Source organism: Bombina bombina, chromosome 4, assembly GCF_027579735.1.
Source record: "Bombina bombina isolate aBomBom1 chromosome 4, aBomBom1.pri, whole genome shotgun sequence".
Lineage (NCBI taxonomy): Eukaryota > Metazoa > Chordata > Amphibia > Anura > Bombinatoridae > Bombina > Bombina bombina.
Window position 1 is genome coordinate 301727397 of NC_069502.1, and position 19969 is coordinate 301747365.

Below are 19969 nucleotides of genomic sequence, written 5' to 3' on the forward strand. Positions count from 1 at the left end.
CTTGAACCTGTTGAGTCAATTAACATGGGAGACCAATTACAGATGGCTCACTGTAAATGTTAAATCCTTGTACACCTCCATCCCCCATGACAAGGGGTTGGAAGCTGTACGTTTCTTTCTAATCAGATACTTTGTCAGTAATCCCCTGTTTGTGGAGTTTGTAGTAGAGGTAACTCGGTTCCTCCTCACTCACAATTATTTTGAGTTTATGGGACAGTTCTATCTCCAAAGACGTGGGACAGCCATGGGAGCAAAATTTGCCCCGTCCTATGCTAACATCTTCATGGGATGGTGGGAACTGTCCCACGTATTTGGAGAACAAAACCCTTTCAGAGCAGATATTATCTGGTACAGCAGGTACATTGATGACCTGCTATTTGTGTGGGGAGGAACCGACCGTCAACTTGGAGAATTCGTGGCCGGGCTGGAGAACCATGATTGTGGATTGAGTTTCACCTCTGAGGTACAAGAAAGACGTGTTGACTTTCTGGACATCACACTGGAGGGTGTGCAAGGCCAGGGGATCAGCACAGAGGTTTTCCGGAAACCCATAGCTGGGAACTCATTGTTACACGCCTCGAGCTGTCACCCCAAAAGGGTATTTAGGGGTGTGGCAAAGAGCCAGTTCATTCGCCTGAAGAGGAATTGCACGTCTTGTACTGCATATGAGAAACAGGCGGATGACCTGGCTCTAAGACTAAAAGTAAGAGGTTACAATTCTCCAATGATTATGAGGGCAAGAAAGGAGGTAGAGAGGATCCCTAGGGAGAAACTTCTGACTTTAGGCATGAGGAGTAAGGGGGGTGGCTCAGATTTAACCAAATTTGGTGACAGGGTGTCTTTCATCACTGACTACTCTAAGCAGTATGACGAAATCTGCCGGATAGTGAATAAACATTTCGGCCTCTTGTCGGCGGATGACAGGCTAACTGACACAGTGGAGAGGGGTATCAGATTTGCCTATAGGAAAAACAAGACGATAGGGAATATGGTTGCTCCTACAAAGATTTGGAGAGAGCTCCCCAATCAGACGTCCTTTTGGTTGACATCATTGGGGGTATTTAAATGCCACTACCAGACTTGTGTGGCTTGTGAAAGGATCATTGTGGGAGACACGTTTGTCTCCACAGCGAGTGGGGAGAGATTCAACATTAGATATTGTCTGAATTGCAGACAAACTTACATTGTATATCTCATCACTTGCAGCTTGTGTTCCTTACAGTATGTGGGACTCTCAACACGAGAGGCCAGAACTCGTATTAAGGAACACATGTCAGACATCAGGATTGGCTCTAAAACCACTCCCCTGGTTAGACACTTTGTTGAGATTCACAACAAGTCACTAAGGTCCTTTGTTTGGACCATTATTGACAAGGTTCCCTTAAGAAAAGGTCAGGGAGACAGGGTAAACATACTTGGAGAAAAGGAGGCATTCTTGATCTTTAAGTTAAAGACCAGTATTCCAAGTGGCCTCAATTCGGAGTTTGACCTGATTAATTTTTGGTCTAGATAAATTTTTTGGTCTCGTTAAACTTATGGTGCTGTTATATTACACTATAAGTTATGTTTTTGGTTATGCTATGTTTGGCACCTCTATCTAGATTGCTGGATAGAGGGAGATAGATTCTGACACATTCTTTTGCGAACTCACGTAAACCTTATATAACTCTTTCTGTATTTCCATATATGTCCTACTATCCATTCCATTCTGGGGTGATATGGATGGCCAATATAAGCATTGAAACATTTCTAGTTTTTAGGTTTTAGTTTCTAGTTTTGTTTCCTTTCTAGTATCTCTTTTTTTTTATATATATATATATATATATATATATATATATATATATATATATATATATATATATATATATATATATATATATGTGTGCATCCTATTTTCTATCTTTGTTGATTTGATTGATACATCTGTGGACATTACAATGTATGAGTCTCAGCTTGTTTGCTCCCCATATGTATCTGTGCCACGTCTGCACAATTCAGTCTTTCTGTATTAATTTTTTCCTCATCCCTATCTATGATGATATGGCTATGGTAAATTCCCTTCGCTAATTAGTTTGGCTGATTGGTTTTGAGCGACTCCACTGCGTCCATACTGTTTATTTGTGTATGCAACGTATTTAATATGGACCACACATATTTTGCGGATTTGTCCTCTCTGAATAGGATTGATGTGGACTGTAGATTGATCGGACTATATTCCTTGGATGGGTAATTTATAACAACTTTACCCATTTTTTGGTTGAATTTATGTATTTGCTCCTTTGTATTCATAGATTTTTACATATTTTGCTCTCTTCTCGCTCCTATACGGTTCTGGCTCTGATAGGATTTTTCTTCACTCACTTTTTAGAGTGGGGCTATGTGATCATTACCATCAGGTTCACTTTGTTTACAATCCGCGTTGACGTATGGCACGCAGGCGGGTTTTAGTGATACTATTGGTTATGCTCTCAGGTGGTATCCTATCAGGGATGATCTAATTGTGTGTTCACTCCCACTTCGAGTCCGGAATTCTGATTCGTCATTGAATGGAACGGGAGAATCTTTGTGACGGTGGGGCTCGATTTTGGCACTATCCGACCAGCGTCTTGGTACGTTAAGCAACCTGCTAGTTTGTTACGGTTCTTATGTATTGGTCTGGAGAACTTAGTGATGAAGATTATTATTTGTTATTAGCGTGCATTGACAGGGGATGGGGGGGGTGTGCACTTAATTAATCAATTAGTTGAGTAGTCTTAGATTGGCTAACAAGTTGCAGGGTGTGTTTCCCGCTAACCAGTCAGATTAGGAGCTAGGTTTTTTAAACACCTTCTACAGTTTATTGGTGTTTTAAGAGGCTATGAGTAAGGCCTCACGCCGAAACGCGTTAGCCACTTTTTTGTCACTAGCTCTGCTATGCTATTTTTTTCAACCCCCTCTGTATTGTTTGTTTTTTTATTAGGGACATGATCCCTGTGTATACTTCGTATACCTAATTTTGTGATGTTATACCCTGTTCATTAAATTTATTCCATTACTAACGGCCCAGTATCAGGTGATTCTGTTCTCTTGTTCGTTATTTTGCATATTTGGGCCATAAGTGAGCACTGATTTTGTGGCTGTGGTGAGCTGTTGGATCTGACGGACTTAAAGAAACAGCCTGCAGGACCAGGGATCGATGACAGCCTTCCCTTCCACAGTTTGGCATACATCGTTGCAGTCCGGTGTGACACCAAGAAGCCGCTGGAGCAACAACATATGATGTATTTGCCTACGATCTGTTCAAGGGGAGACTTGTTACTTTGCCAATATAAATTACTAATTGCTGTCCTACATGTTGGATGTTTTTGGCCTGTAACTGTAAGATCAGTTTTCCTGCGTTTTCTGCTGGTCTCCGGGGAGAGAGGAACCCTGGGTGACTATTGTGATTTGTGACTGTTTGACAACGGAGGATTTTTTCTATTTAGTTGATTGGTGGAAGTTATGCACAGCACCTACCTGGGTTGGTAGGCTATATTTCCATTTATAACTGTGGACATCAGCACATTACTGTTCCTCTGTTAATTGTATAAACACCCATTTTTTGCTTCTTTCCTCTGCATTTGTGAAACGGTAAACTCTATAACCACAAGATCTGTAACGCTGTCTAAAGTCAGTAGTTATGAGTTTTACGTACAAAGCTGTAACATAAAACTCATAACTAAAGTGTTACAAAGTACACTAACACCCATAAACTACCTATTAACCCCTTAAACCTAGGCCCCTCCTGCATCACAAACACTATAATACATTTATTAACCCCTAATCTGCCGCTCGGACATGCCACACTATTAAAATGCATTAAACTCTATTCCGTCGCTCCCCGACATTGTTGCCAACTATAATAAAGTTATTAACCCCCTAAACTGCCGCCCTCACCCCCGCATAGCAAACACTATTTAAATATATTAACCCCTAATATGCCGTCCGCCCACACCGCCGCTATAAGAAACCTATTAATCCCTAAACCGCAAGCCACCCACAACGAGATATACTAAAATAAACTATTAACCCTAAACCAAAATGCCCCCACAACAAAATATACTATAATAAATACATTAACCCCTAAACCGCTAGCCCCCCACAATGAAATATACTAGCATAAACTATTAACCCTAAACCTAATGTCTCCCTAACTTTACATTAAAATTGCAATTTGCCTTTCTTAAATTAAATTAAAACTTACCTGTCAAATTAATAAATTACTTTTAAACTAACAATTAAACTATTATTTTTCTTAAACTAAAATGAAACTAACTACCCAATAATTTAAACTAAACAACACATTTAAAAAATCCTAACACTACAAAAAGTATCTAATTACAACAAAAAAAACTAAACCCTAAAGTTTACCCCCCCCCACCACTAAATTACAAAAAATAAGAAACAAATTATCAAAAATAAAAAAGAATTACACCTAATCTTATAGCGGCCTCTTCGATCTTCATCCAGCCGGCGAAGTCTTCATCCAGACGGCATCTTCTATCTTCATCCATCCGGAGCGGAGCAGGTTCATCCTGAAGACATCCGGCGCAGAGCATCCTCTTCATACGGCCGCCGCCGTAAACTGGAACTTCAATGCAAGTGACGCAATCCAAGATGGCGTCCCTTGCATTCCTATTGGCTGAAAGATTTCAATCAGCCAATAGGAATTAGAGCTGCTAAAATCATATTGGCTGATCCAATCAGCCAATAGGATTGAGCTCTCATCCTATTAGCTGTTCCAATCAGCTAATAGGATTGAGCTCTCATTCTATTGGCTGATTGAAACAAATAGTAAATAGTAAAAACTCGTCATACTATAGGGAGGTGAAATAATGCCGCTTTTGTGGTGGTCGTTAAAATCCCTATATCGCTCAAAACTCGTAATCTAGCTGTTTTTGTTATTTTTTGTAATGGTAGTTTTTTACTTTTTTGTAATTTTAGTGTTTTTTATTTTTTGTAATGTTAGGTTTTTAATTTTTTATAATTTTAGGTTTTAGTGAAAGGCAGCTTAGGTTTTATTTCACAGGTAACTGTATTTATTTTAACTAGTTAGTTATTAATTAGTTAATAACTATTTACTAGGTAGTCTACTTAGTTAAAATAAATACAAATTTACCCATGAAATAAAAATAAAACCTAAGCTGGTTACAATATAACTATTAGTTATATTGTAGCAAGCTTAGGTTTTATTTCACAGGTAAGTTTGTATTTAGAGTTAAATAGCTATTATTTAGTTAATAATCGTAACTTTAATTTAGCTCTATTTTAATTGGGTGTTAGGGTTACGGTTAGGGTTAGGTTTAGGGGTTAATATAGTTTAATTTAGGTTGTTGCGATGTGGGGGGCTGGCGGTTTAGCGGTTAATAGGTTTATTTAGTGTTAGTGAAGTGGGAGGCCAGAGGTTTAGGGGTTAATATATTTATTATAGTGTGGGCGATGTTGTGGTACAGGGGAATAGGGTTTAATAACTTTAGTATAGTGGTGGCGATATCAGGAGCGGCAGATTAGGGGTTAATAGCTTTATTTAGGTGATGGCAATATCGGGAGCAGCAGATTAAGGGTTAATAAGTTTATGTAGGTGTCGGCGATGTCGGGGGCGGCAAATTAGGGGTGTTAAGACGTGAGGTTTATGTTAGGGTGTTAGGTTTAAACTTATCGTTTTTCTTCCCAATAGACCTCAATGGGGCTGCGTTACGGAGCTTTTCATTCTGCGGTCACAGATGTTTTTTTTAATGCGCTCTCCCCATTGATGTCTATATGGAAAGCATCCACAAGCACGTCAAAACAGCGCTTGTATTGTCTGCGGTACGCCACCATATCGCACGCCCAAGCCGGCTTTTGAAAACTTGTAATGGCTGCGCTATTGGGGGTGAAATAACGCAGTTTTCGTTGCGTTCATTAAATTCCCTATAGCACGCATAACTTGTAATCTACCTGTATGTGAATAAATTAATCAGTATGATATCTGTGAACATAGCTTCCAATGATATCTCACCTTTTACATGACAACCTCTACACCCTTTGTTACTCCTTTTTCTCCATTTCCCTTTGGTCGAATGACTGGGGGTTGTGGGTAAGGGAGTGATACTTAGCAGTTTAACTGTGGTGCTCTTTGCCTCCCCCCTGCTGGCCAGGAGTGATATTCCCAATAGTAATTACTCAAGCCGTGGACTCACCAATCCGGAAATAAATACATTTATTAGGTAAGCATTTTTTTTTTATTTTTTTTTTATATTTATTTTTTCTACCAGAAAATAAGGTAACAATAGTGATTACTTATATGAATTACAATGCATTTATATTTAGTAATAGTAACAAATATGCAAATTGAATTCTACATATGCAAGGAATAGAGTGTGTTATGGCACTCTTATTGCACCAGAGAACTTTGTGATAAAAGGATTAACGTTTGAATTTGAAAACCCCACAAAAATGCCATGTAAGAAACTTTGCTTCAGAATTTTGATGTTGGTTTGAATATCACATTTGCTCTACATTGAATTTCCCAAGCACCAGAAATTATACTGGTCACACAACACTAAATCATTCCTCTATTAACTTCCCTCCTCTATAAATCAGCACAAAAACTGCATAAAGAAATTAATTAACATTTAAGGCCAGATTACAAGTGGAACACAAATTAATGCTCCCGCTTAAGCCTTAATTTGTGCTAGAAGTAAGATTTTTGCACTCATGAAGTTGCGCTCGTATTATGGGGCCTATTTATTAAAGGTCTTGCGGACCTGATCCGACAGTGTGGATCAGGTCCGCCAGACCTCGCTGAAAGCGGAGAGCAATACGCTCTCCGCATTTAACATTGCACCAGCAGCTCACGAGAGCTGCTGGTGCAACGCCGCCCCCTGCTGACTCGCGACCAATCGGCCGCCAGCAGGGAGGTGTCAATCAACCCAATCATACTCAGAGCAGGCGGACAGGGTTATGGAGCAGCGGTCTTTAGACCGCTGCTTCATAACTGCTGTTTCTGGCGAGTCTTAAGACTCGCCAGATACACAGGCCCACAAGCTCCATTCAGGGCTTGATAAATGGGCCCCTATGAGTGGAAAGTAAACTTTTTCCGCTCTCACGCCAACTTGACGAGCACAACAATCCGAAGTTAGAATATTGTGTGTGCGTTCACGTATTCCCCCATAGAAGTCAATAGAGAAAATAATGTGGTGGAAACAACCCCACTCTTCCACAAACACAATCGCATATTATCAATTGTGCTAACCCGACATGAATATATGAATATTTCACATTCCAATGTTCTGCACCTAAAAGAATATGTTCTATTTATTCAGAAATAAATATTTCTACATATATCTGATGTTTTTTGGTACAATATCTTATACAATAAATTATTGCACAATAATTTATTGCATTACTATTATTTTACATGTAATCATCTACTTAACGGCAAAGAGCTCTAATGCACTTCTATATATGTTTACATATGTATTTATGTTTTTATATATGTATACATATACACACATATAAATACATATGTGCACATATATATATATATATATATATATATATATATATATATATATATATATAAATAAATCAATGTAAATATTTGCATAGGAAATTAGCACATCTAGGCAAGTATCCCTGCTTGCTTTTCCCCAGAAATTCTTAATATACAATGTTACCAATGCACAGGAAAATTGTGGGTAAGATATGCAAATTAGATATGCAAATTTTCATTTTTTTTGCTTCAAAATACTGTTTTAACACAGCGATCCTTTTAACAGGATTATTACAGCAAACCAGAAATCACTCACTAGACAAGCCTGTTTCGTTCTTTTTGGAACTCATCAGTAGGAGATAGATTTCTGGTTGCTGCACTGGTAAAGCTATTTTCATGGTTAAACCAAAATTCATTAAAATTATGGGGGGAGATAAAAAACTGAAATTTAAATCATCCATGTCTCAAAATTAAATCAATGTAAATATTTGCATAGGAAATTAGCACATCTAGGCAAGTATCCCTGCTTGCTTTTCCCCAGAAATTCTTAATATACAATGTTACCAATGCACAAGAGAATTGTGGGTAAGATATGCAAATTAGATATGCAAATTCTCAGTTTTTTGCTTCAAAATACTGTTTTGACACAGCGATCCTTTTAACAGGATTATTACAGCAAACCAGAAATCACTCACTCAATTCTCTTGTGCATTGGTAATATTGTATATTAAGAATTTAATTTAATTTCAGTTTTTTATCTCCCCCCATATTTTTTATGAATTTCGGTTTAACCATGAAAATAGCTTTACCAATGCAGCAACCAGAAATCTATCTCCTACTGATGAGTTCCAAAAAGAACGAAACACGCTTGTCTAGTAAATGATTTCTCTTGTTAAGTGTAGTCAGTCCACGGGTCATCCATTACTTATGGGATTATATCTCTTCCCCAACAGGAAGTTGCAAGAGGATCACCCAAGCAGAGCTGCTATATAGCTCCTCCCCTCACATGTCATATCCAGTCATTCTCTTGCAACCTAACTAAAGATAGGTCGTTGTGAGAGGTCTGTGGTGTTTTTAAACTTAGTTTATTTCTTCAATCAAAAGTTTGTTATTTTAAATGGCACCGGATTGTGCTGTTTGTTCTCAGGCAGCATTAGAAGAAGAATCTGCCTGCGTTTTCTATGATCTTAGCAGACATAACTAAGATCCACTGGCTTTTCTCGAACATTCTGAGGAGTGAGGTAACTTCAGAAAAGGGGAATAGCATGCAGGGCCCCCCTGCAAACGAGGTATGTGCAGTAAATTATTTTTCTAAGGAATGGAATTGACTGAGAAAATACTGCTAATACCAATGTAATGTAAGTACAGCCTTAAATGCAGTGGTAGTGACTGGTATTAGGCTGATGAGTGTGTGTACACTGAAGTATTTTTCTAGGGAATGGAATTTGACTCAGAAAATACTGTTAATACTGAAGTAATGTATGAGCCTTAACTGCAGTAAAAGCGACTGGTAGCAGGCTTATTAATAACACTTCATAGCTTTTAAAACGTTTACTAGCATGTTAATCATTTTTTGTGAGGTACTTGGTGATAAAACTTATTGGGGCATGATTTTTACCACATGGCTATCTTTGTTTTCTGCATATAAACCGTTAACTGAGCTTCCCCACTGTTGTAATATGAGTGGGAGGGGCCTATTTTAGCGCTTTTTTGCGCAGTAAAAATTCAGTCACAATCTTCCTACTTTATCCTCCATGATCCAGGACGTCTCTAGAGAGCTCAGGGGTCTTCAAAATTCATTTTGAGGGAGGTAATCAGTCACAGCAGATCTGTGACAGTGTGTTTGACTGTGTTAAAACGTTAATTATTAATTTGTTATCCGTTTTTGGGTATTAAGGTGTTAATCATCCTTTTGCTGGTGGGTGCAATCCTTTGCTAACTTAATACATTTAATGTGAAAATTTGGTTGCTATAACTATTTTGGTTAATTGTTATTTCAACTGTGACAGCTTTTTGTGCTTCTTAAAGGCGCAGTAGCGTTCTTTATATTTCTTGTAAATTTATTTGAAAGTATTTTCCAAGTTTGCTAGTCTCATTGCTAGTCTGTTTAAACATGTAGACACAGATGAATCTCTTTGTTCACTATGTTTAAAGGCCAATGTGGAGCCCAATAGAAATTTGTGTACTAAATGCATTGATGTCACTTTAAATAAAAGTCAATCTGTACATGTAAAGAAATTATCACCAGACAATGAGGGGGAAGTTATGCCGACTAACTCTCCTCACGTGTCAGTACCTTCGCCTCCCGCTCAGGAGGTGCGTGATATTGTGGCGCCAAGTACATCAGAGAGGCCCATACAAATCACTTTGCAAGACATGGCTACTGTTATGACAGAAGTATTATCTAAATTGCCAGAATTAAGAGGCAAGCGCGATTGCTATGGGTTAAGGACAGAGCGCGCTGATGATGGGAGAGCCATGTCCGATACTGCGTCACAATTTGCAGGACATGAGGACGGAGAGCTTCATTCTGTGGGTGACAGATCTGATCCAGGGAGACTGGATTCAGAGATTTCTAATTTTAAATTTAAGCTTGAGAACCTCCGCATATTGCTAGGGGAGGTATTAGCGGCTCTGAATGATTGTAACACGGTTGCAATTCCAGAGAAATTATGTAGGCTGGATAGATACTATGCGGTACCGGTGTGTACTGACGTTTTTCCTATACCTAAGAGGCTTACAGAAATTATTAGCAAGGAGTGGGATAGACCCGGTGTGCCTTTTTCCCCCCCTCCTATATTTAGGAAAATGTTTCCAATAGACGCCACCACACGGGACTTATGGCAGACGTTCCCTAAGGTGGAGGGAGCAGTTTCTACTTTGGCTAAGCGTACCACTATCCCGGTGGAGGATAGTTGTGCCTTTTCAGATCCAATGGATAAAAAATTAGGTTACCTTAAGAAAATGTTTGTTCAACAAGGTTTTATCTTACAGCCCCTTGCATGCATTGCGCCTGTCACTGCTGCGGCGGCATTCTGGTTTGAGTCTCTGGAAGAGGCCATTCGCACAGCTCCATTGGATGAAATTATGAACAAGCTTAAAGCACTTAAGCTAGCTAACGCATTTGTTTCTGATGCCGTCGTACACTTAACCAAACTTACGGCTAAGAACTCCGGATTCGCCATACAAGCGCGCAGAGCGCTATGGCTTAAATCCTGGTCAGCTGACGTGACCTCTAAATCTAAATTGCTTAATATTCCTTTCAAAGGGCAGACCTTATTCGGGCCCGGCTTGAAAGAAATTATCGCTGACATTACGGGAGGTAAGGGCCATGCTCTGCCTCAGGACAGGGCCAAATCAAAGGCCAAACAGTCTAATTTTCGTGCCTTTCGTAACCTCAAGGCAGGAGCAGCAAACCAAATAAAGAGGCGTTTCTACGCTGTGTACAAGACCTCTTACTAATGGGGGTGATCCACCCAGTTCCGCGGACGGAACACGGGCAAGGATTCTATTCAAATCTGTTTGTGGTTCCCAAGAAAGAGGGAACCTTCAGACCAATCTTGGACTTAAAGATCCTAAACAAATTCCTAAGAGTTCCATCATTCAAAATGGAAACTATTCGAACCATCCTACCCATGATCCAAGAGGGTCAGTACATGACCACTGTGGACTTAAAGGATGCCTACCTTCACTAACCCTTCGGGTTAGCTACGGCTCCAATAATCTTTACAAAGGTTCTGGGCTCACTTCTGGCGGTACTAAGACCGCGAGGCATAGCGGTGGCTCCGTACCTAGACGACATTCTGATACAAGCGTCAAGTTTTCAAATTGCCAGGTCTCATACAGAGATAGTTCTGGCATTTCTGAGGTCGCATGGGTGGAAGGTGAACGTGGAAAATAGTTCTCTATTACCACTTACATGGGTTTCCTTCCTAGGGACTCTTATAGATTCTGTAGAGATGAGAATTTACCTGACGGAGGCCAGGTTATCAAAACTTCTAAATGCTTGCCGTGCCCTTCATTCCATTCCACACCCGTCAGTAGCTCAGTGCATGGAAGTAATCGGCTTAATGGTAGCGGCAATGGACATAGTACCATTTGCGCGCCTGCATCTCAGACCGCTGCAATTGTGCATGCTAAGTCAGTGGAATGGGGATTACTCAGATTTGTCCCCTCGGCTAAATCTGGATCAAGTGACCAGAGAATCTCTTCTATGGTGGCTTTCTCGGCCCCATCTGTCCAAGGGGATGACAACAGACACCAGCCTTCTAGGTTGGGGCGCAGTCTGGAATTCCCTGAAGGCTCAGGGATCATGGACTCAGGAGGAGAAACTCCTCCCAATAAATATTCTGGAGTTAAGAGCAATATTCAATGCTCTTCTAGCTTGGCCTCAGTTAGCAACTCTGAGGTTCATCAGATTTCAGTCGGACAACATCACGACTGTGGCTTACATCAACCATCAAGGGGGAACCAGAAGTTCCCTAGCGATGTTGGAAGTCTCAAAGATAATTCGCTGGGCAGAGTCTCACTCTTGCCACCTGTCAGCGATCTACATCCCAGGCGTGAGAACTGGGAGGCCGGATTTTCTAAGTCGCCAGACTTTTCATCCGGGGGAGTGGAACTTCCTCTGGAGGTCTTCGCTCAACCTGATTCAACGTTGGGGCAAACCAGATCTGGATCTCATGGCGTCTCGCCAGAACGCCAAGCTTCCTTATTACGGAATCCAGGTCCCAGGGACCCGGGAGCGGTGCTGATAGATGCTCTGACAGCACCTTGGGTCTTCAACATGGCTTATGTGTTTTCCCACCATTTCGATGCTTCCTCGACTGATTGCCCAGGATCAAACAGGAGAGAGCATCGGTGATTCTGATAGCGCCTGCGTGGCCACGCAGGACTGTTATGCAGACCTAGTGGACATGTCGTCCTGTCCACCATCGGTCTCTGCCTCTGAGACAGGACCTTCTAATTCAGGGTCCTTTCAACCATCCAAATCTAATTTCTCTGAGGCTGACTGCATGGAGATTGAACGCTTGATTCTATCAAAGCGTGGCTTCTCGGAGTCGGTTATTGATACCTTAATACAGGCTAGGAAACCTGTTACCAGAAGAATTTACCATAAGATTATGGCGTAAATATTTATATTGGTGCGAATCCAAGAGTTACTCATGGAGTAAGGTTAGGATTCCTAGGATATTGTCCTTTCTACAAGAGGGTTTAGAAAAGGGGCTTATCTGCTAGTTCGTTAAAGCAGTGATTTTTAACCTTTTTTTTGCCGTGGCACACTTTTTTACATTAAAAATCCGTGGCACACCACCATCCCAAAATTTTAAAAAAAATCCCACATTGTAGCCTAATACAGCATATATATATACACTACGTATGTATTGTGCTAGTTATGCCATGCATCCTACCAAACTACCCCTGCACTGGGGAGTACAAAAAACAAGCAAAGTTTAAAAAATATTGTCAGTTGTTGTTGTCAGTCTGCCGTGGCACCCCTGAGGATCTCTCACGGCACACTAGTGTGCCACGGCACACTGGTTGAAAAACACTGCGTTAAAGGGACAGATTTCTGCTCTGTGCTATTCTGCTACACAAAGCGTCTGGCAGAAGTTCCAGACGTTCAGGCTTTTTGTCAGGCTTTGGCTAGGATTAAGCCTGTGTTTAAGACTGTTGCTCCGCCGTGGAGCTTAAACCTTAGTTCTTAAAGTTCTGCAAGGCGTTCCATTTGAACCCCTTCATTCCATTGATATCAAGCTGTTATCTTGGAAAGTTCTGTTTTTTGATGGCTATTTCCTCGGCTCGAAGAGCTCTCTGAGTTATCTGCCTTACATTGTGATTCTCCTTATCTGATTTTTCATTCAGACAAGGTAGTTCTGCGTACTAAACCTGGGTTCTTATCCTAAGGTAGTTTCTAACAGGAATATCAATCAAGAGATTGTTGTTCCATCATGTGTCCCTAACCCTTCTTCAAAGAAGAGAACGACTTTTGCATAATCTTGGACGTAGTCCGTGCCCTGAAGTTCTATTTGCAGGCAACTAAAGATTTTCGTCAAACTTCTTCCCTGTTTCGTGTTTACTCTGGACAGAGGAGAGGTCAAAAGGCTTTCGGCTACCTCTCTCTCTTTTTGGCTTCGTAGCATAATACGCCCTGGACAGCAGCCTCCTGAAAGAATACAGCTCATTCTACTAGAGCTGTGGCTTTCACCTGGGCCTTTAAAAATGAGGCCTCTGTTGAACAGATTTGCAAGGCTGCAACTTGGTCTTCACTTCACACTTTTTCAAAATTTTACAAATTTGACACTTTTGCTTCTTTGGAGGCTATTTTTTGGGACGAAGTGCTTCAGGCAGTGGTTCCTTCCTTTTAAAGTTCCTGCCTTGTCCCTCCTTCATCCGTGTTCTTTAGCTTTGTTATTGGTATCCCATAAGTAATGGATGACCTGTGGACTGACTACACTTAACAAGAGAAAACATAATTTATGCTTACTGATAAATTTATTTCTCTTGTAGTGTAGTCAGTCCATGGCCCGCCCCGGTCTTTTAAGGCAGATCTAAATTTTAATTAAACTCCAGTCACCACTGCACCCTATGGTTCTCTCCTTTCTCGTCTTGTTTTCGGTCGAATGACTGGAAATGACATGTGAGGGGAGGAAGCTATATAGCAGCTCTGCTTGGGTGATCCTCTTGCAACATCTGTTGGGGAAGATATAAATAATCCCATAAGTAATGGACTGACCCGTGGACTGACTACACTACAAGAGAAATAAATTATCAGGTAAGCATAAATTATGTTTTTTGGTTTGCTGTAATAATCTTGTTAAAAGGATCGCTGTGTCAAAACAGTATTTTGAAGCAAAAAAACTGAGAAATTGCATATCTAATTTGCATATCTTACCCACAATTCTCTTGTGCATTGGTAACATTGTATACTTAAGAATTTGTGGGAAAAAGCAAAGCGGGGATACTTGCCTAGATGTGCTAATTTCCTATGCAAATATTTACATTGATTTAATTTTGAGACCATGGAGGATTTTAATTTCAGTTTTTGTATCTCCCCCCCATAAATTTTAATGAATTTTGGTTTAACCATGAAAATAGCTTTACCAATGCAGCAACCAGAAATCTATCTCCTACTGATGAGTTCCAAAAAGAACGAAACAGGCTGTCTAGTGAGTGATTTCTGGTTTGCTGCAATGGTAAAGCTATTTTCATGGTTAAACCAAAATTCATTAAAATTATGGGGGGAGATAAAAAACTGAAATTAAAATCCTCCATGTCTCAAAATTAAATCAATGTAAATATTTGCATAGGAAATTAGCACATCTAGGCAAGTAATGGATGACCCGTGGACTGACTACACTACAAGAGAAATAAATTTATCAGGTAAGCATTAAATTATGTTTTTTTGTTTGCTGTAATAATCCTGTTAAAAGGATTGCTGTGTCAAAACAGTATTTTGGAAGTAAAAAAACTGGGAATTTGCATATCTAATTTGCATATCTTACCCACAATTCTCTTGTGCATTGGTAACATTGTATATTAAGAATTTCTGGGGAAAAGCCAGTGGGATACTTGCCTAGATGTGCTAATTTCCTATGCAAATATTTACATTGATTTAATTTTGAAGACATGGAGGATTTTAATTTCAGTTATTTATCTCCCCCCCATAATTTAAATGAATTTATATATATATATATATATATATAGATATATATATATATATACTTATATATACACACATGTACTGTACATATCCATCTCTAGAAATATATATGTATGTATATTAATATTAAAACCCTTTGTCTGCCTTTTTTTTTTCCAAAAACCTGAGGACCTCCTTTGAGCCCTTATAACTTTTGTGTTGTTTTATTAGATAGTGTTATTATGAGTGTAACCTACACTTTGTAATGTATTTTTTTGTGTGTGTGTTTTTTGCCAATTTTAAGTATCGTGAAACAGTTAACCAGAGCTTTGAAGTTGCAGTACTAATTCTAGCGCAAATCTCGATTGTGCTAACCACGCGATCGGGTTTTACTTTCAACTTGTAATACAAGCGATAAGCCCAATGACCGCAAAACCCCTCGCAATAAACCCCTTATCACTCAGGCACAAACTTTTGTGCTCCACTCGTTATTCTAACCCTTTATTGTTAAAAATACTGTACATGTATACCATATGCAGAAAACTAATCAATGCATTTTTTTAAAACAAATGTTAAATTTTTTTTTACAGACATAATTTAACCCTCCACAATATATAGTTTAAAGCCAATGGTTTAACCACTTTGTGGATTTCTTTTATTATTTTTTTTTACTCATCACCTTATGAAATTGTAATTTATTAATGAAAGTCTAATTAGTACAAACCCTAACCACAACTGTTAACTCTGTTTCTTATTTCTTTCAGCTTTTCGAGTTCATGAATTTCTTGGCAGAAAACTTTATCTTCTGTTATATGGGACCTTGCTCTATTTACATTCCAGAATCATATGTTAATGCTCTCTTCATATGTGGTGCTTTTGTATCCTTTTTTACAAGTGACAACGGTGAGCAAATGTAACGTCCCTAGAGTTCCTTCAGGTACTGGACTTGTTCATGTCAACGTTGTGTTAAGCAATCTAAATGTATAATATAATAAATTTTTACCCATTACATTAAATGTAATCCGTTACATGTTTGTGTATTTATACAACCCCCCCCACCCCCACAAAAGAATAGTAAACCTACTCACTATGTTATTGCATTTCATGTCGCAGTGTGGGTAGACAGCAGATTAGGGGTTAATAGGTTTAATATAGTGTTTGTGATGCGGGGGGTTTAGGGGTTAATAGGTAGTTTATGAGTGTTAGTGTACTTTGTAACATTTTAGTTATGAGTTTGTGAAACATTTTTTGTTTTGCAAAATCCATAACTTCTGCTCTCAGGTGGCGGAATGGATTGTGTCGGTATAGGCTGTAACGCCAGCATTTTAGTCGGACCGCACAACCTTAATACGGCGCTATGGAAAATCCTGCACTCAAACATAATTTTTTTTTGGAGTGCGGAATGGACGTTGTGTTACAGGCTAAAATGCCTTGTCGGTATAGCTATACTGCTGCAAATCGTAATATGTGTTTGCCGGCCATTCCAATGCGCAAATGGCCAATTTTCAGCGGGTGAATCATGAAAGAAAAGAATTTGGTTTAATGTCCCCTTTAACCTTTGGCCAAAGGATTGAAACAGTACAATAAGTTCATGGACTGAATTATACAAATGCAGGTATAAAGTTTTTCAAAACATTCAAGAAAATATCTAAAAACACATTTATATGGACAGAGAAAACTGTCCTTGGCAATATAGTGTTTTCATGGAAGATATAAATGCTGAAATGGAGCCAGCATAAATGCTCTGTTTTTATCTCTTTAAAAGGAAGTAGCAGAGAAGAAAAAAAAAAAAAAACACTGATAATGACATATTGTTTGTAGATTTCACAAAATAGGTGCATCAAATCAATCTACTCACAAAGTCTTGTGAGATATATTGTGTCGATGAAATGTGCTGAAGTCGGCTCCCGCCTATGTTGTGTTTTTACAGCTTAGCCCTTCTTTGACTTTTTTGAGGGCTTATCTGGGGGTTGCATAGCCCAATAACTTTGCTTGCTGTAAGCAAAGTACTGAACCTATAATCTGTTTTATTTGAGCACTTGCCTTGTCGTGGTCTCTGAAAGGCGTCTAAACCATAATCAGTCACGTCTGCACACATTTGTTTAAATACTTCTGCAATAACTGCAGTGGCCTTGACTTATAAGCAATCAGAGTTGCTGTAGCACAATAAAACTAGTTGTAATCAACATATTTTGCACCTTTTATAAAGGGCATGTGTCAAGACAAATGAATTTTAACCCTGGTATTTGCTTTGACGCTCATACTTTAATTGTCATACTAATAATGTTTTAGTTAAAAAATAGAGCTGTCCCTTATATTTATGATGAAATAATTGTCTTAACCTGCTTGGCGACCAAGGACGTGTCAGACACGTCCCTCCAAAGGGTGTCAGTTAACGACCAAGGACATGCCTGACACGTCCTCGGGTAATCTGAGCTGTGGAAGCGATCAAAATCGCTCAAAAACAGTATTGCAGTGATGCTCGATGTTGAGGCATCCTGCAATACTGTTCCTGACTGCCAGGCTCCATTTTGATCGCTTCCGGTTTTTACTCCACGTGGAGCCCAGCAGTTAGACAGAGCATCGGAAGCCATCAGGCAGCTTCTGATGCTCAGTAACGTGTGCTAAGTGCCTCCGGTGGTCGAGGATCTTAGTAAAATTACATAATATAAAAAATATACAGTAATATAGTTTAATAAGAATAGCACCACTATAGCCACCTCCCCCTCCCCCATGTGTGCTTCAAAGATGGTGATGCCCAGTGCATCATGGGGCTTCTGGGGGGTCCCTAACCTGCCTCATCATAGGGCAGACTAGGGTCATCAATCTGAACTTTCCAGAATAATAATAATAATAAAAAAATTCCAATTGTCTGATCATGTCAATATTTGTAAATATTGACAGCTGATCAGTGTGGATCTCCCTCCCTCTTCTCACTTGTGTTTTTGTGGGAGAGAGAGATCTGTGTTCAGGAGAGAGAGATTATTTAATATTTCTCCAACATTGGTGTGTCCCGGTCCCACGGCGTCATCCCTTACTTGTGGGAATATTCTCTTCCCCCCAACAGGAAATGGCAAAGAGCACAGCAAAAGCTGCACATATAGCCCCTCCTCTGGCTCCGCCCCCCAGTCATTCTCTTTGCCGCTCTGAACAAGTAGCATCTCCACGGAGATGGTGAAGAGTATGTGGTGTTAGTGTAGTTTTTTATATCCTCTATCAAGAGTTTGTTATTTTAAAATAGTGCCGGTTTGTACTATTTACCTCTAAAACAGAAAAGGATGAAGAGTTCTGTTTAAAAGAGGACGTATGATTTTAGCAGCAGTAACTAAAATCAATTGCTGTTTTCACGCAGGACTGTTGAGCCCAGAGAACTTCAGTTGGGGGGAACAGTTTGCAGAATTTTCTGCTCAAGGTATGACTAGTCCATTTTCTAACAACACTTTGTAATGCTAGAAGACTGTCATTTTCCCTCTTGGGATCGGTAAGCCATTTTCTTAGACTCATAAACAGAATGAAGGCTTATTAATGGGCCTATATACTGGTTTGACACTATTGTGGGCTAAATCGATTGCTTTATTCGATATTTTTATGTGGGTTTGAAGTGTTTTAAACTTGAGAATGATTTGGTAATGTTTTTAGCGCCAGGCAGTCGTTTAGACACCTTTCCCAGTCAGGAAGGGCCTTTCACTACTAGTAGGTAGAGCTCATTTTCGCGCCTTAATTGCGCAGTTTCTTTTGGATGCAGTGCATGCAGCTTCATGTGAGAGGGTCTGGTGGCCATTAAAAAACGTTCCTGGAAGGCATATTTCGGTGGGCGAATAACCCCCAAGGACAGGTGAAGCCCGCAGCAAACGCTGTGGCTGGGACTGTAGTGGGTTTAAAATTGTTAAATTGATAAAACCGCTCCGGTTTCCTCATTTAAGGGGTTACAAACTTGAAAATTGGGGTTGCAGATCTTTTAAAGCATTAAGACACTTGGGTGGGAAATTTGGTAAAGATCCGATATTTCCCTTCATAGTTTTTCACACATTCAGAAATAAAGTGTGCTCTGTTTAAACATTTAAAGAGACAGTAACGCGTTTTGTTTAAAAGCCGGTTTTATTGCATTAATAGCCTGTATAAGCCTGTCTACATGTCTGTACCTTCAGATAGAACATGTTCTGTATGTATGGAGGCCAAGGTGGTCCCCCCCCTTCAAATGTATGTGATAATTGTGCCATAGCGTCCCAGACAAAGTAAGGACAGTACTGTCACATTTCATAAGGTTGCCCCAAGATGATTCCTCAAATGAAGGTAGTGGGGTAGTTCACCATCTCTCTCCTTCTGTGTCAATACCAGTTAGGCCCGCGCAGGCGACTCCTAGTACATCTAGCGCGCCAATGCCTTGTTACTATGCAACAATTAACGGCAGTAATGGATAATTCTATAGCTAATATTTTATCCAAAATGCCAGCATTTCAAAGAAAGCATGATTGCTCAGTTTTAAATACAGTGGGAGAGCAAGAGTGCGCTGACGATAATTTATCTGTCATACCCTCACACCAGTCAGAATTGGCAGTGAGGGAGGGTGTTTGTCGGAGGGAGAAATTTCTGATCAGGAAGAGTTTCTCAACAGGCAGAACCTGATGTTGTGACGTTTTAAATTTAAGTTAGAGCATCTCCGCACCTTACTTAAGGAGGTACTAACTACTCTGGATGAATTGTGACTCTTTCGTCATTCCAGAAAAATTGTGCAAAATGGACAACTTCCTAGAGGTCCCCTGGTGCACCCTGATGGCCTTTCCGATACCTAAAGGGTGGCGGACATAGTGACTAAGGAGTGGGAGAAACCAGGC

General features: G+C 39.8%; 1 protein-coding gene across 1 annotated transcript in view; it reads left to right on the top strand.

Annotated features, from left to right (window-relative positions):
• SLC9A9 (solute carrier family 9 member A9) overlaps nt 1–19969 on the top strand; it is a 1902281-nt gene that overhangs the window by 1004976 nt on the left and 877336 nt on the right. The window contains exon 10 of the mRNA XM_053710011.1: nt 15899–16012. Coding sequence (XP_053565986.1) covers nt 15899–16012 — 114 coding nt within the window. The remainder of the gene's footprint in view (nt 1–15898; nt 16013–19969) is intronic.